Here is a 23,218-nt window from a genome sequence, read left to right as displayed (position 1 = left end):
ACATTTTTTTTTTGATTTTGGGGGCTCATAGCACTTTCCCTATAATTTAAGCTTATGAATACTAAAATTACCTTATTGATTTTGGGGGCTCATAGCATTTTCCTATAATTTAAGCTTATGAATACTAAAAGTATTTACTAAATGAAAAAAATATTTAGTTATTTTCCTAAAGAAATATGATTTTAAGAAACTTTAAAATTCATAATTGGAAACTAAGCTATAAAATTCATAATTGAAAACTACTCATTAGGGGCTGTTTGACCGTCAATTATAGTAACTTTTTTTACTGTATATTGTTTGGTTGACAAACATCATGGGTGAGATGACACCATAAAAGCTAACGTGGCAACCTCTAATAAATTTCTTCTAGTGAAAGAAATATCCCTCAAAGAGCTGTTTGTTTCGAAACAAATTAAAAAAAAAATCAAGAAACTCATTTTTTAAGAAATGACATATGAGATTTAGAGTAGATCATTTCAATTGATTTCTAATTACTCTGCTCTGAAAGATGATTTTTAGAAATGTGACCTTAAAATTGGGTATCACGTCAAGAAAATAAAAAAAAGTCAATTTCCGAGTTTTGAGCTTAGAAATAGACTTGGAAATTTCACAGTAGAATAATGAGGCTACTTTCTTGAAGGAAAATTTTGGGGCTTTTTTTTAATAAAACCATCACAAAATGTAGTGGCTTTCTAGAAAACCATCACAATTTTTATTTTATTTTCATTGAACACCACAAAATATAGCGGTTTTTCAGAGAACCACCACAATTTTTTATTTTCATGAAACCATCATGAAAATATGCATCCATAACAAAGTGTTACCAAGTTATAATTTTGCATATATATCATGTTAAACTAAATAATATGGTAAATTCCTAAAATACCATCATGGTGGGACCCACCAAATCGTATTATCAAATTTTCTTAAACCAACAAAATCCCTGAGCACCATTAATGATACAGATGGTTTGGAGGTTCTAATATGGCTTCGACATCTTGGGGTCGGTTCATGTTCGCCTCATTATCAAAGGAAAAAAAAGAAAGAAAGGAAAAAAACATACAAACAAACAAACAAAAACAAAAACAAAATAGCTTATTTCTCTCTAAAATTTTGTTAACTCCCTCAAAAAGTTTTTAATCCCCTTGAAATACCCACCACACTCATCCTCTCTAAAATTCATAATGAACATTTATACTATTTTATACTACTAGGTTTTATACACGTGCAATGCACGTGGTCAAATATCATGATTAAGTATTTTTGGCTTATTTTCTAACTAAAATTTGTTCCTCGGTTCTACTTTAATAGTTTATGCTCACTTTTATCTCTAAACTTTAATATTGTGATTAGTTATTTTCTCTGATGTTTGTTTAAATGGTCTACACCCAATTTAAATTTCATGTTAATATTTGATTTGATAGAAAATAAATATAATTTGAAGTTAATTTGAATTTTCATATTATTTTGACTGACATGAAACCAAGTTTTACTTAAGAAAGTACAATATTGCAAAAGTAAAAAATATTGAAACAGTGTTATACAATGAAGGTGAATATTTAAAACTAATAAGACAAAATAATTACTTAAAAGTATGCTAAAACGATACAAAAGAGAATATAAAGTTTGTTCTTAATCATTGATAGACTTCATAAAAAATTATAAATTAAAGATTAACGCTAACTCCAGTATACTTTCTTATGATAAAATCATATGCACAAGCATATAAAAGTACTAAAAGAAAGCTCATAAAACTCTCTTCTAAAGATTTCTAAATTCACTCAAAATAATTAAACTATTTTATAAAATATTCAGAAAATATTATCTTTTATTTCTTCTGTTTTATTTTTTACTGGGCTAATATCAATCATTACTCACTTTTATCTTTTTCTCGAGCAATTCTAGAGTAGTATCTTCATCATCTACTCGATTGTGACATCATACTAAAGTTGTACTTTTTGTGTTGTTATCATTCCTGAGCTCGTTAATCATTCCTGAGCTCGTTAATCTTTTATCTTGCTGTTTAACTTCACAAAAAAGTTAAATGTATTTCCAATATTCAACACAAACTTCTTGAAATACAAACTTTGATTTTTTTAGTTCAATGAGAATTTTTATATATATATATATATATATATATATATGAAATTCTTTGTGTTCCTAATTTATTACTTAAATAAGATTATGAGCTACCTCTTTCTTTTTTCTATAATGAATTCTTTTGATATGCATTCAATAAGAGTTTCTGTTACATCAATAATATTACATTTGCTATATCCCTATTATTTTTTACAAAGATCTAAACTAAATATCTGTATTTTCTATTACCGATTTGTCTTAGATTATAATATTAATATTTAATTTTTAGTATTTGAAGAATAAAGTATGAAATTTATGAATGCTTCCTAATTTTTCTTACATCTTCCATGGAGAATTCTTTTTTGATTGGGATAAAGTTATTAAATTATTCTTCAATGTAACTCAATTGGTGTTTCTTTAGTAGGCATGCCTTATATTAATGCCAATTCAAATGATTCATGGATGTTTTCTAAATTTTAGATTTATTTACGTCACTTTCCCATTTGTAATAAAAATAGCTTGATTCTTTCGAATGATATCTCTGAGCTATCTGATAGTTTCTCTATACGTAATTCATTGTATTCTTTTACCCTATAAATATTATTAACATCAGATATTAATATTTCTAAATTATAATTAATTGATGCTAAGCTATTATATTATAGTCTTTTATTATTTTTATGGATTTAAACATTTATCAATTAATTTTACTAATGTGTTTTGCTACTCCAACTTATTAGTGAAATTTTATGTCGTTGCTTTAATTTATATAGTGACGATAATTTGTAATCTACAATATTTTTAAAATTTTTATTTCTTAACCGAATCTTTTTAATCAATTCTTATTGCTTTTGTTTATGAGTATCAACTTAGATTGTCTTTAGATGCTAAAAAGGAATAGTAAACCCTAAATTGGCAATTAAATATATATCTTAATGAAATAATATCTAACAATTATACTTTTCTTTGTCAAGTTTTAAAACTTCAGCCCTTTTTGTGGTTTGGAACTTTAAGGATGTGATTTATAATTTTTAAAACTTTGAGAGCATTTTAAAAAAAAAAATTAAGTTTGGTAATTGTAACTTCCATGTTTCATGTGTCGGTAGTAATTTTTAAATATCACGATATTTCTTACAACTCTAAAAATTTTAAGTCTGTTTTTTTGCAATTGTTAAAACTATAGATTAATTTTTAAAAATTTAAATTTTAGCGGTCTACCAATAGTTTTCAGATTTGATGTGTATTGGTTATAAATTTTAAAATTTTAGAGTTTTTTTTGTAATTTTTAAATTTTGAAAGAGTCTTTTCTACAACTTTTGTAACTTTGAGGTTAATTTTGGTAAATTTTAAATTTTTAGGTGCATGAGGGTAATCTTTTGAATTCATCTTTTAATTGTTTGTAAATTTTAAATTTTTTATAATTTTAAGGTTGTTTTTTATAATTTAAACTTTTGAGGGGGATTCTATAATTTTTGAGACATTGAGGGTGTTAATTAAAAATTTTAAATTTTTTGGAGGCTGCTGCTAATTTCTTAATTTCATATTTGTTGTTTTAAGTTTTAAAATGTCAAAAATTTTTAGGAGCATTATGGTAATCCCTTTGAATTCATCTATGTTGTTTGTCAGTCTTGAAATTTTAGAATTTCATGTGCTTGTTTGTAATTTAAACTTTTGAGGGTGTTTCTATAATTTTTGAGATAATAAGATGTTATCCGCAAATTTTAAATTCTTCGCTGTTAATTTCTTGATTTCATGTTTGTTGTTTTAAGTTTTTAGACGTCGGGATAGTTTTTATAATTTTAAACTTTTTAGGTATTTTGTGCAATTTTAAAACTTTCTAGGTTTTTTTGCAATACTTTATGTATTATAGTACGTTTTTTGCAATACTTTATGTACTGTAGTACATTAGCTACGTATATTTTTTTTTATCTTTACAAACTAATACAATAAAAAGATGTTTTATATATTTTATTAATATTACTTTTTAAATTGTTAAGATATAGATAGTTCACGTAGGATTAGGATATGATATAATTATGATTAGGATATATTAAGATATAAATAAAATATTTAAAATAGTAAATGATAATATTGACCATAGAAAGATTTTCGGAACTCGTGATTTTAAAGGGAGTATGATTATTTAACAAGATATTGATGTAAATTACGACTTGATGGGCGTTGTAAAAGATTCATATTTTCATGGTGGTTCTATGAAAAATAATTTTTTTTATTGTTTTCCAAAAACTAGTGTATTTTATGATAGTTCTATAAAAAAAAAAAAAAAAAAAAATCTTACAGTGGTTCTCGGAAAATCGCTATATTTTGTGGTGGTTTTGTATGAAAAGAAAAAAAACCCTAAATTTTTTGATTGGAAACAAGCACATTCATAAGACTTAAAAATTTCACCCGATTTCTTCCAACCCTCTTGATTCGTTTCTAGGGTTTTATCCGATTGATGATCCGGTGCTATCGAGCTGAACCTGGAACCCCGGCCCCCTGCTCAATCTGAGCTCATGGTCCCTCGAAACCCCGGGTCCTCCCGATCCCACGACCGCGTCGAAAGCCACCAAGGCGATGATCCCGATTACGTCCTCTTCTTGAATCATCTCAGCCCCGATCGCAGCGGCGCCTCCTACACTCTCCGGATCAGCAACAACGTGATCGGGTACGAAGACCAGGATCGAGGCGGGAGCAGCTTCGATCGTAACAATACGAACAACAAGAACGATGGTGACTGTGGTAGTTCTAAAGACGTCTCGGGCCCCGACGACGCGTCCACCGACGTTTTGGTACGAAATGTTCAATAATATTATGCCGGAACAAATTTTTACTGTAAACTCAAACCAACTTTTAATTACCAAAATCGATCCATTTTTTTTAATTACAAAAATCGACTAATTTTATGTCACGTAAGCTTAATCCTATTTCCTAATTAGTCAGGGTTACCAACCCCGACTGTTTAGGGCATTAGAAAATGTGATTAAACTTATGTGGCATAAAGTGAATCGATTTTGATAATTAAAAAAAAAAATAGATCGATTTTATTAATTAAAAGTTGGTTTGAGTCTACAGTAAAAATTTGTTCTATTAGGCCGTAGCATCGTCTTCTTTCATCGAGTAATTTAGCCTTAGTTCACCTTGGTATCCCCAAATATATATATATTTTAATAACACTTGGACTTGGTTATCCGAATTTTGAATCCCAGGGTATGTCTTTTAACATTTTGATATCTCAGAATCTCAATGCCACTTAACTTCGATACGCCCGTTGCTAATCACTGATACAAAATTTTTTTTAGCCGGAAATTAGCCGGTTCCCTATCGATTTTATTTATTGGTGGCAGGAATAGCCATTAAAAGCTTACAAAAAGGGAAAGGGAGGGGGGGTCCCTAAAACTTTCGAACATGTGAGAAAGCCGGATATCTTAGCACCATCTTGCAACAAAAAAACGTAAAACATATCCAAAAATCTCTGAGATCCCAAAAGAAAGAAAACACACGGTGGCAAACTAGCCCAAGTCTCACATGTTCTTCAAACTGATTACTCGTAACGGTNTTGTTTTTTTCTAACGGTTTTTTTTTTTTTTTTTTGTCGTGTAAACTGTCATGTATAGGGAACTGATCATGCTGTCGTCTACGATAATGTGCTTCAGGGAGGCGAGGTGTTATCTTCTTTCCAAAGCAGGCTAATGGAGAGTCTAAAGAGGCCTTTTGATCAGAGAGAATATGATAGGTTATTGGCAGAGGCGAAGAAGCGCAAACCCATAGTGAAATTTAAGCACCTGCGCACAGAGGACATACCTTACGAAACCGATGAACTGGGGGCTTCTTATTTTCATCACTACCCTGATCTCCGCAGAAAGGTGAAATCTGCTGATCATGTTGGGGGTTTGATGCTGTTGCGCGGTTTTTTCTTTTGGCTGCAGAACCTAGGCCACAAAGGAGCATATAAACCTTGGGAATCGAATCTCTGACTATTGTTTGCTGATTGAAAGTACTTCAGAATTTAAGATGCGATGATTGCGAGTTGGAGGATAGTTCCTCTTCTCAATGCTTGGCATCTGATTCAGAACTTGGTCATATGATATCCTTTGGTGCACCAATATATACTGCGCGTCACATTTGGTATCTTACATCATGGTATTGAAGGAACCTTTGAAGCTAATTTGTATTAATTGTACGTTTGGGATTTAAAAAAACAAAAAACAAAATCGAATACACTTTAATCAAGTTATATTCTTTCATTTCTACTGGTCACATGAAACTGTGTAAAGTGATTAACAGTTGGATAAATCCCTCATCAACTGGCCATCCCCATGAATCTGACAATGTTGTAATCAGCATTCCGCGAACACCCCAATCTATTCAACTCAAGTATATGAAATTCTATCAAAAGACATTGTAACAAGAAGAGTTTTTTTCATACTCAACTCAAGTATATGAAATTCTATCAAAAGACATTGTAACAAGAAGAGTTTTTTTTCATACGGAAACCGCTAGAGGCATATAACTGATGTGTAATGTTGGCAAGTTGCTCCCTTTAGGGTTATAATTGCAGATACCACTGTAGGTTAACTGGGGATAGGCCTCTGTACTATCGTATCCCCTCTGTACTATCGCCAAATTGTGGATAGACTAATGAACCCCGTGTACTTCTGTTTTAGATAGAAACTAGTTCTTTTAACTCCATTAGTTTCCTGTTAAGATTGGAGTGACATAAACTGAAGTATATGAGCTTAACTGATTTACTTACTATAAACTTGCATGATGATCACTAAATACAACTAATTTACTTATGGAGTTGAGAATCCAGGATATCTATTAACTATTTGCTGCAGAAGTACAGGGGTCTATTCGCAATTTGACAATAGTACTCAGGGTCTGTCTGCAACAAACCCTTTTAATTAAATTAGTCACATACGGGAAAGTGCATTAAGAGGTAGAAGTACACACATTGGCACCACAGAATCATCAAATACCACATCGCCAGCATAAGTTTTCAATGCATCTTTTTGCCAACTAACATCCAAGACACAACATTTGCAGAGCTCAGTCATGTTCAACTTTCTCACAAGAAAACAATGGACAAGTCTAGTCAGCAAGAAAAATAAAAATATTTATCCATGTACAAACTTGTCTACTAGAGCAAAAAGCCTCACACAGCAACTGAAATCGTCAGGATACAAGCTTCCCGGAATTGGATTCTCGATACAATAACCAAACTTTAGACATACTCAAAAAATCTGAAGCAGGACGAATAAAAAACTGTCTGCTTCTACAAGCAAACCTTGCTTGTGTTTTTTACCCTCAGGGGATGAGACGGATGCAAAATCAATCACAAAAACCATGCATTTTCCTTTGGACACTATACATATGGAGCTCTGCACAAGCTGTAGGCAAGACATTGTACAACAATTTGTATAGGGAAGTGGAAATTGCCACTTGGGGAAAACAACTGAGCAGCCAATAGCTGAAAATCCAAAACCAAGTACCTGAAACAAATACTTCACCGTGTTAAGGATGGCATAGCAACTTATAATTTTTGAACAAAATAAAAGGCATAAAGAGTCAAAGACTCACAGGGTATATGGGAAAATAAAAAAAATCCAAGAAAATAACACATGGCAATGTTCAAAGAATGACGATTTGGATAATAATATTCATCAAGCCATCTTAAGCGCCTGCTGTATCTGAGCAAATGCTGAGGGATGTATTTTGCCAATAGCTGCATTGAAAGACGCTTCACCATGCAGAGATGCACATGCTTTCAGGTTTTCTCTAAGCATGCTTTCCAAGGACAATTGCTTGATGGGATCTGAATCTTTAATCTGGTATATTTCACCCAAACAAATAAAAAGAAATAATCGTTCAGTGCACATGCTAAACTTGAATCTTACACATTCTTGTTTAAAAAATAGGCAAAACTTGGTCTAGCCAAGCACTACTTAGGAGATGTAGCTTCCTTACTTGTCTTCTTCTTAATTCCTTGCTCGGCACGCCACCATATCCAAAACTGTCACTGTTAGGCCAAGGGGAGCTAGGGGAGCTTGCACTGTTATCATTGCCAATAATTCAATGAGGAACATGAATACCAAAGCAAGTTGTCATATACAAAGTAAGTTGGAAAATTATGCAATGTCTAAAGGAATTGTACCTGGAATCCTCTTCGCTTGTTTCTTTACTTTCTCCCAAAATAACAGTGGTACAAACACTGCATTTAAAGGAAAAAAATGTGAACACGGGAAGGTTTATACAACGTGCATATGAATGTGAAATCACTTCTCCAAGTAGTAACATACCTGAGTATGTCCTCGAGTTTATCAATGACTTCAGGCACTCTTAGTGTTAAAATAATAGAAAGAGCTGATGCATACGCCTTCTTCTGTATGAATGTGGCATTGTCAATCTGCATATCATGAATTAGCAAGCATCCCAAAATTAGAATATTACACAATTCTTTTTATAAGAGGATCTCCACTTCCTTACAGGAGTTCACTTGAGAATGGCACTTACACAATAATTACGAGATGATAGCTAAGGACAAACAATGGATCATGAATCCGTGAATAGTTTATTTGGACTTTCTTTCAGAATGTAAAGATCAATTTTTACAGTCTAATAATAAAGACTTTCTTTCAGAATGTAAATCTTTACTGATTGATAATAGAGACCAAATTTTATGGAATCACCTGTTGTTTTTGGCCATGTCATACAATACATAAGAAAACATGCAGTGCAGCGTGCAGATATTAAAAATTGCAGCTTGATGCTGCGAATTATAAGCTGGAAGATTGAGGACTCTTATAGTTCACTCAAGCCATGTGTTGCATCGATATGCCAATGATATATCAAGTAGAGAAAAACCAAAAAATTCTGAAATTTCAGGACATGAATATGCATGGTGAGGTAAAAAGGAGTACTGTGCAAGTTCCTTAAGCATCTGAATATCTTATACACATTGGATATGGCTCAAGCATATTTTATTATGTTCTTACAATCAGGTTATATGGCTCATGCCCATTTTATTATGTTCTTACAATCAGGTTATCTACATCTGTTACTCCTTGAGGAACTTCACTACTGCCCTTCGCTGAAGGGAAGGAGGTGACCAAGTCAGATGAACGTCAATTTTTTAATGTGGAGACTTACCTTACTTATTACTCCACATTGACTTCATTTCAATGCCAGTCACATGTTATATAATGATGCATTGATGATGATGATTGATGCCTCACAATGAGATATTGCATTATTGGACTTCGCTAGCATACCGATAAAAGGAAAAAGGGGTGAAAAAGAAGAAGGAGAGAAGGAGAAGGCATGGAAACGCATATTCAGGGAGGAGAATGAGACGGAGATAACGGAGGAAGAGCCCTATGAGAAAAGGGGACCATATGCAACAAACAGAAGGGGGGGGGGGGGGGGGGTTATAATGTGGTCTACTTGTTCAGAGTCATTGTGTTCGGGCAAGATAAGTGAGAGCAAACTTAAGGCAAATCCAGGTGTGGGGCGATATAAAATTCACTTTGAGGCAATGTGTTAAGGTCGCCGACTGTCAACATGTCGGCCGACAGTCCAACATGTCGGCCGACAATGTGACTATTCGGTTTGAGGGCTTGAGCGACACGATATGGGCGTTTTCAACTTGTATGTCGGTTTTCAGGGCCAAATCGGAAATATCGGAGCCATATCGTGCATATCGACCGATTTTTTATCTTTGAAAAAAAGGCCGATATGGCCTTTTTTTTTAGATCTATTTTTCTTATCAGGTTTGGGTTTAGTGATAAAAACCCAAACCCGTTTGACCCGTTCTCATGTTTAAGGGTTTCTTATGAACCTGATTGAAAGAAAAGAGAAAAATTAGGGCTACAACGGACTTGGGAACCCATCACTCCTTTCGTGAACAAATACGCCCTTCCCCCACCTCCATCTCGGCCCCCCGTCGTCCATCTCACCTTTTGCCCCGAAATCCGAATCCCAACCGAACTCGAGGACGACAGGATATCCCGTCGTCGGGATAAAGAGAAGAGAGTGGTCGGTGACTCATCCGAAGGACCCCGAGCAGACGAAGAAGAAGAAGAGCTCCGGCACTGTCTCCCTGCAACGTCCTGTCGCCGGTGCTGCCTCCCTACGACGTTAAAATCCACCCATCGCCGGCATCACCTCTAAAATTTATTAAGTATGCTTATATTGAATTTAAGAATACTTAGATTACATTTAGGACATGATATTATACATATGCGCACCACCCGATATGGCAATCCGATATTTAGTCCTATCCCCCAATATATCCCCGATTTTCGCTATCCGACATGGATTTCAGTCGTCCGACATGAACCCGACATCCGACATTTAAAACCTTGCTTTGAGGAATAGCTACAAGGAGAGTTTTCTAAACCCTATGATATTCTGTAAAGTAGCTGTTCCTATCTACAAAAGGCTTACATGTCATAGACAAACACAGATTTTAGCCACAGAAAACATACAAGTTCTTACTTTTAAAATCAGTAATGCAGTACGGTTTAACAAGAAAACATCTTAAAAGCTGCATATTCAGAAATATACTAAAAAAACGTGCCACAACCACTTTCAAGAGAAACATAAAGTGGACCATGTCCTTACCTACAACAGAAGCAGAGAATTTTCTCAAAATATAATAGGACAGACTAATTGAGAAGGTGAAACCCGAAAGATAAGATAGTTAAAAAAAAAGGATAACCTCATAGTTAAAACAAATAAATACAGAAGGAAACTGCTATATCAATAAAAACCAACAGTCTATATGAATGGACCAAATAATGCCACAAAGTTATAGAACTAAATATCGCAGGCCATTACCTTATCAATCCACAAATCAACCAAACAAAGAAGGATATTCTGGTTGATGCAGAGACCCGCCTGTTGAAGGACTAATGCAAGAGATGGATCAGATGCTAAATGAGCAACATAATTGGTATTCATCACAAGTAGCCTTGCAAGAATTGCTCCAGAAGATGTGCGTACAGCCGTCCTTGAAGGATTATGATCATCTTCTCCGCTTAAGCAGAGAACAATAAGTTTCTACAATGACATTGTTACAAAAAATTCATTTCACGAACTCAAAAGCATAAAACTTTTCTGATTAATAGATTTAACATTTAACCAGAACTCTAGTTACCTGAAGCACACCGAATATCAAAGGAGGTGCCTCTGCAGGAAAGCACTGCACACAAGCATGCTAGGTAAGTAAATTGTTTAACGAATACCAAGAGATCTATATTTAAAAAGGCAAAAGAGCAACGTGGAGGTGGGACTTCTTTATGAAGCGAGGCATAAGGTTCAAGGTGTGATGAACGGACCTCATAAGTTAACTATATTTTAAATTTACAAATTATAAATGTTTTAAGCATATAATATATAATGGTAAAATAATTACAAACTGATACATCCAAATCTTCGACAATAAATTTCATAAAAATCGACAATATATAAGAATGAAATATGCTAAAGACAAAAATCATAACAAAATAAGGTACACATATGAGACATATACTTTATTCAAAGGCACACGGCCATTTTAAAGAAACATACATAAATTCACATAGTTCTAATTTTAAAAAAAACTGAGCTCAAATGCTGCATTGGTTCGAGTATCCATATAAAAATGAACAAGAAAATTGGCATAGCTCACAAACGAGAGAAGACCGACTACTGGAGATGAACATAAAACCCATCCAGATACACAAAGAAACACGAAATCAACCTAAAATTCAGAATTGTCGGAAGACAGGTTGAATTAGCAAGAATGAGATGCTCCCCCTGAGCACACAAAAGAAGCAAATCTGAAAAGTACACACTTCAGTTATGCTTCAAGTGATTAAGAGAAGCTTATAATACAATACATTTGAGCCTCCACAAGAAAAGAAGAGAATCCATTAATATGCCTCTAGTTGAGGGAACAATCCATCTTTCATCATCTGTTTAAGCATCCTCAATTATGAAAATTGAACCATGATTAATGACAAGATACAAAGGCTTTCGCCAAGGTGCACGGAAATCAATGACTACCATCATTACATCTAAGTTCACTACAATGAAAATTTTGATTACTTCTCAAACTGATATGATTCTCAAAGTAACATGCTTGACTTTTAAGTGAAACAAATGAGAATTATTGACCAGATATTTTCTTGGTAAATACACATGGCTCTGTTTTTCTTTTTTAGTGAAACAAATGTAAATCTACAGATTATTTGAAATCAACCAAGCTGATCACCTTTGTATTCTTTTAGTTTTATATAATTCTCTTCGATCAAGAAATCATGGGATGATTGAACAGTAATTCCCAAGATACTTGTTAACAAAATATTGACTAAATAACAGGATACACATCTAAATAAATGCAGTCAAATTTCCATCTACTGTTGGAAAGACTTGATTTCATTGAGTTCAATAGGAAAGTAAATATGCAACTGTTTCTACAAGTGTTTTCGTCGAAAAAGCTACTTCAAGATGGCTTCAAACTCTCATCAAGAACCCAACTTTCATGGATGTGGAAATGAGAGAATATAAAGGCCGGTAACATGAGATAACAGGGACCAAAATAGGGGGCATTCTACGCAATTAAATCATCTAGGCACAAATGAATATGACGAATTACTGCTTTTTACCAACAGATTACATAAATAAGAAATAATGTTCTAAGAGTAAGGATGTAACTAAACACTAAATTTGGATATGATAAAAGGAACCAAGTTAGAAGATTCATCGAGATAATGTACATATCACTACCGGGCAGATAAACATGTAAGTAAGGAGTTAACCCCAGCACAATGGACACCTACCCAGACTGAAGAGTTTGGTGATCCCCATACTTTTATCATAGATCAGAATATTCCATATATAAGAAACTGAAAACAGCAGAGGAAATTGCAGTACGGGGTATTTGGACTGACTATGCACTATGCAACATAGTTTGTTGACCGAGTTTGCTTCGGTCCATAATGGCTAAAGTTTTGATGATTAAATAGAACCAGCTCAGGTACGAACATTCTGCGAAGTGGTTGTACTAAATCGATCGTAGAAAATGACACCATGGGACACCTATAGATGGTATGGACCTTTAAACATTCATTAATAATGAGGCCTGACCAATGGAGATCTAAGTTTGGAAAATGCTGAGCTACATGAAGCATTTGACATGTTTTGCACAGATTCTGTTGAACTATGGAATTCAGGTAAAATATAGTCATAGTTCTTTGATAATTTTGTTAGCACGAATTTATGATAAACGTACGCACTACAGTTAGCTTTACGTATGTAAGTTAAATCTGCATCAAGAAAGGCCTAACTGATAATGAAGAAAATAATTTTAGCCCATGCTGTTTCAGATTGATAAATCTCTATTAAGCTGTGAAATGCATCTTATTAGACTCCAAGACACAGAAATCGGTACAACATGCTTTATTTGGTTAAAACTAGCACAAAGTAAAATATGGACAGATAATGAATGAAAAACAATAGAAGACGAATTAGAGAACCCAATAAACAACAGTAAGAAATATTCTATTTTAAAAACCTGGAGGGTGTTCATCATCATACCCTATTTCTCCCACAACCAATTACACTAGAATTAGAAGAAGAAGGGGAATAAACAGATGGCAGTGTAAGACACAAGAGTTAGCTGAATTAAAAAATAACAGTTAACACACACCTGGACTAAAATATCAATGATGGGAAGAGTTGAAAGAATCCCTTTGTCATTAACATTTGAAATAATGCCATCAAGCAAAGTAGCTAAACTTGATGCGTGGCGACTCAAGAATTCCATCCCACCAAAAATTAGGTAGTCCTCAATAATATCTACAGCTACCTGCATTTCAAAATTTCAGTTTTAGTCTAATCGTACAAAATCCACCATTATTTGTGTTTTATAAGATATTATCTTCTTATGGAATATCTCTGTTTTGTGCATAGACATGCTTAAAAGTCTCATACAACGGCGGAGCATTAACTCATCCCCAACCGCCACCCCCAAGGCCCAAACTCACAACACCTGACCACAAGCACCTTTTGGCCCATGACCCCAACTTTCAACAGTTCCTTCTGGGTATATCAGCAGGGTCACTCCTCTTTAATCTGATTGGCCCCTTGTTTAAGCGTAGAAGCTGCTGATTTTGGATGCCAGACATATCTAGAACATACAGATTTCTGGTTATTTTGCTAATAGTAAGTACTCTTAAATTCACCAATCTACCCAGCTTAATATGAATCCTATTTCAGCTGCTTAAAATGCTTTTCTTGTTTTTCCTTTATCTTACCCTGATCCTGATAGTTTAGTGATATTTGATTCTGTTTTAGTATCTTTACAAACCCCATCTGCATGAAAGCATGCTAAGTGTAAATATAATCTTTCAACATCAAGTCTTGTTTACAACTGCCTTTATAGGGTTCAGATACAATTTTCAGCAGGATCTTACCATTAAACTTAAGTTGAAAAATAAAGCAGATCTTAGTTGAGTTATTGATTAGTCTCCATAAATTTCACCCAGATGCTAATTGTTGGATCAAACATGACCTAGTATTTGCTTCACCTTATTTCCTCTTTCAGTATTTTACCCTTTACTTAAAATCATGGTAAGTCCTGGAGGCTTCAACAACCATCGTAATGGCAATTTTGTTCATCAATCTCTTTCTTTTCCCTGTTCTTTTTTCCTCTACCCGTTGCCCTCTTCGTCTTTTTGCCCTCTGCTATTTTTTACTTTCAATAAAAATCAAATCCTTACCTTAAGCTGCATACGGTTTTGTGATTCGTAGGAAAAAAATCTGAGTCATAAAGACTACACTTTCACTTTTTGAATAAGTTGTTCGGCACCGGACCTGGCATCCAGCAGTCTAGGGGGAACTTTTTTCCGCCAGAACTAATGTCCAGTAGTGTGGAGGGTTCATATTGAGAGAAAGACATCAGGAAAAAAAATAATTTACAGTTTAAATGAATAATTTACATCAGAATGGAAAGACAAAACCTTAAAAAAACTATGATATTTTACCCCATTTGTGACTTCTTCAAGGTTGCTGACTCATCAAAGAAGATTAGAGAAGCTCAATGGTGCTGAAATCACCCAGAAGAGGTGCCGGAGTTGAGGATCTAGGACTTTTTAGAAAAGAAAGAGGCATGGGAACTGGGTCCTCATGGTTTTTTTAAATGAGGAAGGAATGTTTTCAGAGAAAAATTATAACTGGGTTTTGGTTAACGAGTCGGGTCTTGCGGGCTAGTGGGTTTTTTTTGGATTGGGTTTCTCTCCTGTGGGGAAGCTATCCTATCTTTAGATGGCCTGGGGTCGTGCCCCAGGCTGCCTTCTACAACAATGGAATTAGCCATCACTTTGAGAAGAATGAGGTTGAATTGTTAGAATCTTAAAACTATAATATATGACCTGTCCTGGAATTATGTATTAACCTACTATCACCTGTACAGCAATTCCGTTGAATTCTTGTAATCCATCAGGATAATCATCCTCTAAATTTAACTGCTCAAGTCAGCCTTTGAGTGCAGAACCACAGATCCATATTTCTATTTTGGAAGATAAGTGGTATAAGCTTAGGATAAGAAAGAAGAGAACAAAATTTGTTTAGCGATCTCTGTTCATTTATGTGAACCATTAGAGATGATTTTCCCTCATCCTGTCCCAACCTGAAGCTCTCAGCATTATCATACACTCATTTTTGTATATTGTTCCTTAACTGTAATATAAAAAACATTCATGCAGGAGGGAAATATATAAGAATCCTTCATGCAGAAATAAATATCAATAGAATACCTGCAAATGATCGAAACTCCTTTCCATTATAGACACCAGATAGGGGAACAAATCCAGTAATTGTGGTACTATTGAAGAGGCATGAGAAAGTGTTGCTTCCCATAACTGCAAAATATCATAAGGTTATAGGTAGCTTCCCCAATAATACCATATTAAAATATAGAGTTCCAATAGAAGAACTAACCAGGACACTGTCCTCCAAAAGGCTGAGTGTTTCAGGGTTGTTAACATCAATACCACATTGTAAAATAGGCAGAAGCATGTTATAGCAAATGGATGATTGATACCCAAGGGAACAAATAAAGTTACGGAGTGCTGTTAACAGTTGAATCTGAAGTAAATTCTCTCCCGTGGATTCCTCCCAGATCTGAAAATATTAAGATATCAGAATCATCATCAGACATGAAACAAAAGCCATTCTGAGTAAAATTTTCTAGCAATCTCTCTTTCTGATGTGATTTACAGACCGGACAAATTCTAATTTTAATACCAGCAGACAGAAAACTTGAATCTTCATTAGCATTGTAGTGGTTGCTGATGTTTTATCAATCATTGACATCACAACTCAGGAGTAAAGTGAAGTCATGAAACCAGAGAGTAATGTGGTATTCAAGATTCAGCATTAAGAAACAGAAATTAGATATCTGCTACAGTTATTGAAATTCATGAGCTTAAGTGCTTAATGAGTCTGATGTCTCCATTTATACATCTAAAAGAAAAACTGAATCCACTTTAATACTGAAAATTTGCATCTAGTAGAAGTTCTCCATAATTCCCTTGCTCTACTTGTATATAGACAGTAAACTGTTCAATATTTCACAAAGAATTGAATGTTACCACCTAGAATTCACCTCTTGGGGAATGTATGCTTCAAAATTAGAAAGCATTTATTACGAGTTTCCCTGAGATTGAGAAGTCCTACCAGAACCAGATAAAAGCCAAAAACCTTTTGCAATTTTACTGTACAAACCATAAAGCCTTGAAATCATAATGAAAAAAGATGAACGGATCACTCACTCAGTTTTAAAAGCTATAAAGCAATGCATTGCTTCCTAAGTCTGAATATTGGAAAAGTGAGGAACAAATTTAACATATCATATACAGACAGGTTGCAGAAACTTGATCAAATGAAGGAACATTATGTTAATGATACTCTTTTCATAGTTATACTATGGCATGACAAATTGGGATTAGCGGAAAATGTGAAAGACAAAATATTGAAGTCGTATATCCAAGTCAAGAGGAGATTCTCCCAAGCATAACAAGAAAAATCAGATTGAGGGTGATATATCATATCTACAAGAGCTTCTAAGTACCGTTTAGATTATCACACCACCCCAAACAGATTTGTAAGAAAATGTGTAATTAAATTTTCTAAAAGGAAAACTTAAACTATCTTGCTAGTTTTTATAAGTCTGCTTTCTCCAGGAACTAAACAGTCTAAGCCAAATTAAAAGGTTTACTACTTCAAAAAATGTTGATAGGACTAGCATTAGAAAACATCTTGCCTTTTCACACTAACAGATATAATATAATGTTCACAATTCAGTAACCTTTCTGCTAATACAGAGTAAGGCTAAGCCCGAAAAGCAAAAAATTTCTCTTTATAAAATGGCCATATCAAAAATAAATAAATAAGCAAATAAAAAAAAATCCTTTGGGAACCGGATAGTAAGGTATAAATTTGTTGCATGACCAAGAATATAAAAAAAGAAAAAACCTAAAAAGTTGAATATGTTGTAACGAAAAGGATTGCCAAATGATAATAGAACGTTACCCCAACAACCTAAAGCTTTAGAATCGGTAACTTATGGGGAAACAATATTCTTACTCACAGTCTTCCTCTATCTCAAGAAAACTCAGTGCATTACTATACTAAAACTCATCTGACATATTCTCTTTTTAGGTGAAACAACCATAGAGAAGTGGATTAACTACTACTACTACTACAAAAAAAAAAAGAAGTAAAACTATATGGCAAGACCATGGAATCAAAGATGAAAAATTTGTCTAGACAGATAACTTCTTTCTTCTTACAAGAACTAAAATGTTAGGAACAAGGAAGTCAATACCTTCTGGAAAAAATCCACTAATTGACTTGCAAATGGAATAATCTTTTCACCAATATGTTCAATCAGCACAGATATCAAATTTAAAACTTGGACCTGAAATTAGGTGCAAAGAAGATTTAATGAGACAAATCTGAAATGGAAATAAAAGAAACCATGAGTGTTAGTCAAACTAAGTTCATCAACAATTAATAAGTGTGCAAGTACTTCCATAGAGAGAAAACGAGAATAGGAAAACTCAATAGAACGAATGGATAGATGAGATCATAATGCTGCAAAAATAAGCATGTATGAAAATAGCAAAGCAACCCAGCTAGATGTACTCAATTTATCCATTTGATCAGAGATGTGTATATCCAGACGAGACTACATAGTATTGTACCATTTAAGCTTATAGATAAACCATTTGATCAGAGATGTGTATATCCAGACGAGACTACATAGACGAGAATACATTTGCCTGCCTGAAGAAAAAGAGCACAAAGACAAATATTTTTTCCCCCTCAAAAAAAGTGAACAAGAAAATAAAGCCAGCAGCATGCCAGGAAACAGATCATTGAACCAGAGGGGAAAAAAGCCCATTCAGGTATGAGTTGGGAAGTGTGTATAGCTACAAGAAAGGGGTGACTAGTAAAAACAATGAGTCATTTTCAGCTCTACCTACAGTTGTACACTCGAAAAGCCCAAGTCAAATCAGCTCATCCAGCCTCAGGTTGTAAAATGTAATAATCATTCTGAAGTCTAATCCTTCTTTAAAAATATAAACCGACAAAGAACAACACGAAGCCTTAACCCAATGTTTTTAGTTAAACTACATGAATCCTGCTTTTCTTTTTCCATTCAGTTCCATCCACATTTCATTCAATCTGCTGAGTTAAGTTAGCCACTAAAATATTCTTTTCAATCATCTCCATCCAATTTTTTTTGCATCTACTTCTAAGCCTTCTTCCTTCAACTTCATTAACGATATTCTACCACTTCTCACTGTTGTATTCATTGACCTCCAACCTCTAAGTTTCTACAAGCTTGCTTATTTTTTATTTTATCTCTTAGGCCATGTTTGGATTGGGTATCACTTTGAGTTAATAACCCTTTATCTTTTAAAATAAAATAGTGACATGTTTGGTTCAATTTTAGGGGATATTAGGTGGGACTATTTAGACCATTAAAATCCAGAGACTTAAGACTAAATAATGGGGGAGAGAGGGTGTTAATACAGTCCTGAGATTATTTTTCATTCGGGATTAGGTCCAAAATGACATCACCACCCCTTAACTTTCTAAAAGTTATTACTAATCCTCAATTGTATATTCATCCCCGGAATCCAGATATTCGTTAATCCCTCAATATTTGAAAAGATCCTTTACCCCAATGGAAATATCTAAAATTACTAAATATTCCCTAAAGAAATAAAAATTACTTAGAAGCGTTGTACGAATCTGAGAATTACAAGCAACCCCTTGAAAAATCCAAAAAATACAAACAAAAAATAAAAAATAAAAAAATACAAATAGCCCCTTGAAAAAAAATGAATTGCAACAGCCCTCGAAAAAATTTGCAAATTTCAAACACTTCTTGAAAATTAAAAAGTAACAGACAACCCTCCAAACAATTTGAAAATTACAACCCCCTAAAAAATTTAAAAATTACAAACAACCCCCTAAATTTCAAAAGTTACAAACAAATCCTAAGAAGATCAAAAATTACAAACAACCCTTTAAAGTTTGGAAAATTACAAAAAATCTGAAAAATATGAAAATTACCAACATCCCCTTCAGAAATATGAAAATTACAAACAATGCCTTGAAAATCCAAAAATTACAAACTCCTGAAATACTTTGCTGATATGTAGAGGGCATTATGGACATTTACTGTTATGTTCTAAACTTATCAAATACTATATAACTAAAGACAAATCTTTTGCAATTAAATTTCAACCACAAACGAATAGTTTTTTTTGTGGGATCCTCAGCCACATTACCAACCCCTATCGTATTTAAATTTAAAAAAACACCGGTTCCTTTACAAAACCACATTTTCTACGACTATGTTCTCCTCTATCTCTCCCTTCTCTCTCTCGCCTCTTCCATTTTTTCAAACAAAACCCTAAATTCTCCTCTTCACTCCTCTTTCTTTTCTTCTCTAGAAACTAAATTATTTGACTCGCCCCTCTTTTTTGCAAGCAACTCCCTCTTCTCCTCTTGATCCAACACAAGAAACCCAAAATAGAATCGAATGATCAGCATCGGCTATGATTTCTCACGTCACCACCTTCCCTCCCAATATTTGCGTGTTTCAGATCGAGTACGTTGTCAAGTCCATCAACAACAGCAGTTTACTTTCTTTACGCTTTAATCCCTTTCTTTTCTGAATTTGCAATCTCATACTAAACTTTTAAAATTTTGGGTTGTAGGACTGTGATTGGGATCAAGTGCAAAGATGAGATCGCGCTAGTAAGTTTTGTTAGTTTTTTTGTTGTTTTTCTTTGGTGGCTTAGGGTTACAGTTTTGGGATTTGATGGAACTTTTTGGGAGTTTTGGGGAGCGGAGAAGCTGGTTACGTAGAAGATGATATTAGCGAGATCGAATCGGAGGATTCATTCGATGCAACATAGTTTAATTTGGCTTAATAAACTTCTTTAATTTATTCCCTTTTTTTGGTAGAGCAATTTCTAATTTGGGTAACTTTTCATGGTGGTATTAGTAATAACTAAAGAACCTTGAGATTGTAAAAAGAGTTGTTTTAATGTAAAAAACAGCGGCATAGCAATGTTGAATATATTAGGAAAAGAGTGAACAAGATTGTGATGCTTGTAGAAATAGAATAACTAAGTAGAAATTGTAAAGATGAATTTATACTAACAGAAGATATTTATAAAGACGTTGAATTGATGTGTATTCATGCTAAGCATTTACATTTTTCGTGCGGGCGTCAATGCCTTTGACTGTGAAGATATTAAGAGTTATCTTTTGTGAGTGAAAATTGAATTTCAATTATTTCAATGGAACAAATCAATTATTATAAATTATAGTTTTTTGATGGGATGAAAAATTAAAATTTTATAAAAATTTCTCTCTTTGATTCTTTTTTATTAATTTAGGGGTTTCCAATAAAAAATTCTGATTCTTTTTTATTTTTTGATCTATTGATTGGCTTTCAAATATTGCTCGCAATTATCGATCCCGCCAATTTCCTCTTTGGAAAGAAGAAATCCCAGGTAATTTCTCTCTCCTATTAATTATTGGGTTTTTTGGTAAAATGTTTTGATTTAACTTTTTTGAGGTTATTTTCAGTTATTTGTTAATTATAGCTTGGTTCTCTTAGATACTGATGGCTTTGATTTCTAAACTATTTGTATGGTGTGTGTATTTGACTGAGAGGATTTGGGGGTTCATTCGCTTATAATTGATCCAAGGCCGAATATGAAGACCAACATTAAAATTATTCACGCAAGATTAAATTTGTCTATATATATTTTATTATAGTTGTTCATTGAAGTGATAAATTCATTGATTATGCAAAAGTAGTGATATTTGGATTATGGAAATGACTGAATTTCTGGATCTTTGGTTTGATAGTAGGAATTTCAATGTTACTTTCATGTATAATAGTTAAATAATAGTTTTTGATAGTTGGGTTGGATTGTTTGAAAGTATACAATCAATTTCTTAAACAAGTTTTTAGAAGCCATCTTTTTTAGGGATTATTACTTTGTTGCCGAGAGAGTTATTCACAATAGTTTCATTAAATTAATTTCAGGCTATCAGTCTTTGAAGCCGTATTTTTTATGGACTATTATTTTTTAAATAAGTTTCGTTAAGGCATTAGGTGTGTGATTTTAATTGCAAACAGTAATTGTTTAAAGCATTTTCTTTATAGTTGGATTTACAATATTGTTTTCATGCAGAGTAAGTTTTTGACAGTTAGGTTGGATTGCTTGCAACTTTAGGGTGTGGATCTTCTTTAATCTCTTTGTTGATTATTGATATGATTCTGTCAAATTACATCCAATGCTAAAGTTCTATTGATAACCTCTGTCACTGTCACATTGAGTTGAAACCAATGTTTATTACTATTTTAGGAATTTTTTTATGAAAGTGCCAATGTTTATAACTATTGCATGAAACAATTAATTTGGTTATGTGGATTTGCTTTTTGGGAGGTTGAGGAGACCAAAGTATTTGTGCAGGATTCAAAGAACACGATATGTGAGATTATAAGTAGATTGAACACTCATCCTTGGTATTTAATTTGGTTAATGCTGATGGTATTTAATGCTTAAGGTCCTACAGATAGGTTAAACACTCATCCTTGGTCATTTATTCTTAAGAGTTTAGATCTAATTTATTGCCAGTAATTATAACTACTTGTTACTATCACTAAAAGGTAACATTTTGTTATTACTTTCACTAAAAGGTTAAAAACTTATCCTTGGTTAAACACTTCTTTTTTCGCTTCTAATATTGTAGTTCAATACTCCAATGTTTAGCATATCTATTGTGTATTTATATATTCATTTCAGGTCCTTCTGGCTTCTCTTAAATCAATCTACACTTTTAAGGCTTTGAGGAAATTTGTTCTTCTATAATTTTGTTATCCTCTTTTTGCATGCTAAACTCTGAATGTTTAATTGACAATTCAAGCATGATATCGAAATATACATTGTTATTCATGACCCACATAATGCTCTCTTTTAGAAAATAGGATCCGACGGAGTTTATACGTCTAAGTATAATGCAAAATTCAATGCCTCTTCTTCATAATGATGATTGTTCATCTCAACAGTTCAATGTACATCAAGTTTGCCTCTTAGCATTTTTTTTCTCTCTATATTGTCACTTAATTAGTTTTCATGCATCTACCTTTACTTGTTTTCTTCATACATCAAAACTCTCAAGTCATCTCTATGAAGATAAAATTTCAACTTCTATTGTTGTTGTCATTAATTTTGATTTTATTTTATTTGTTCAAGATGTTTTGATCTAAAACTGAGGACTATGCTTGAACTTGCTTCGAAACATGCTAACAAATGAGTGTCACATAGATCCAACCTCATGGATCTAACAAAAGGAAATTAAAGGACAAGGAAAGCCATAAGTCTTACCAAAAAGTTTTTGGCTATCGAAGATAACAACTAGAAGGACACTATAAGTTATGTGTTAGTTTTTGTTTGCATTACACGAATGTAAGGAGAATGAGGTTTTTAATGGATTAGTAATTGCATTTTCTAATCTTTGTTGGCACGACATCTCTTCTAAATGAAATATT

General features: G+C 33.4%; 2 protein-coding genes across 4 annotated transcripts in view; one reads left to right on the top strand and one right to left on the bottom strand.

Moving 5' to 3' along the window:
• Positions 4,448-6,332, top strand: LOC109842887. Of its 2 annotated transcripts, none has more exons than XM_020411795.1 (2): positions 4,448-4,871; positions 5,736-6,332. In XM_020411795.1, the coding sequence occupies exons 1-2, from the start codon at positions 4,596-4,598 to the stop codon at positions 6,054-6,056; spliced, it is 597 nt and encodes a 198-aa protein (XP_020267384.1). In that variant the 5' UTR covers positions 4,448-4,595; the 3' UTR covers positions 6,057-6,332. The 2 variants fall into 2 exon arrangements, with proteins under 2 accessions (XP_020267384.1, XP_020267383.1); XM_020411794.1 differs by having other exon boundaries at positions 5,697-6,332.
• Positions 7,054-23,218, bottom strand: part of LOC109840900 (importin-11) — a 38,545-nt gene continuing 22,380 nt past the window's right edge. For both annotated transcript variants that reach the window (XM_020409726.1, XM_020409727.1), the window contains 11 exons: positions 17,954-18,046; positions 16,066-16,248; positions 15,882-15,986; positions 13,775-13,933; positions 11,240-11,284; positions 10,921-11,142; positions 8,382-8,488; positions 8,237-8,293; positions 8,050-8,134; positions 7,663-7,910; positions 7,054-7,574 (listed from right to left, as the gene is read on the bottom strand). In XM_020409726.1, the coding sequence (XP_020265315.1) occupies positions 7,746-7,910; positions 8,050-8,134; positions 8,237-8,293; positions 8,382-8,488; positions 10,921-11,142; positions 11,240-11,284; positions 13,775-13,933; positions 15,882-15,986; positions 16,066-16,248; positions 17,954-18,046 (1,221 nt within the window). In that variant the 3' untranslated portion in view covers positions 7,054-7,574; positions 7,663-7,745. The remainder of the gene's footprint in view (positions 7,575-7,662; positions 7,911-8,049; positions 8,135-8,236; positions 8,294-8,381; positions 8,489-10,920; positions 11,143-11,239; positions 11,285-13,774; positions 13,934-15,881; positions 15,987-16,065; positions 16,249-17,953; positions 18,047-23,218) is intronic.

The sequence above is a fragment of the Asparagus officinalis genome, chromosome 5, assembly GCF_001876935.1.
Source record: "Asparagus officinalis chromosome 5, Aspof.V1, whole genome shotgun sequence".
NCBI classification, from domain to species: Eukaryota; Viridiplantae; Streptophyta; class Magnoliopsida; order Asparagales; family Asparagaceae; genus Asparagus; species Asparagus officinalis.
This window is presented reverse-complemented; position numbering and strand designations above follow the sequence as displayed.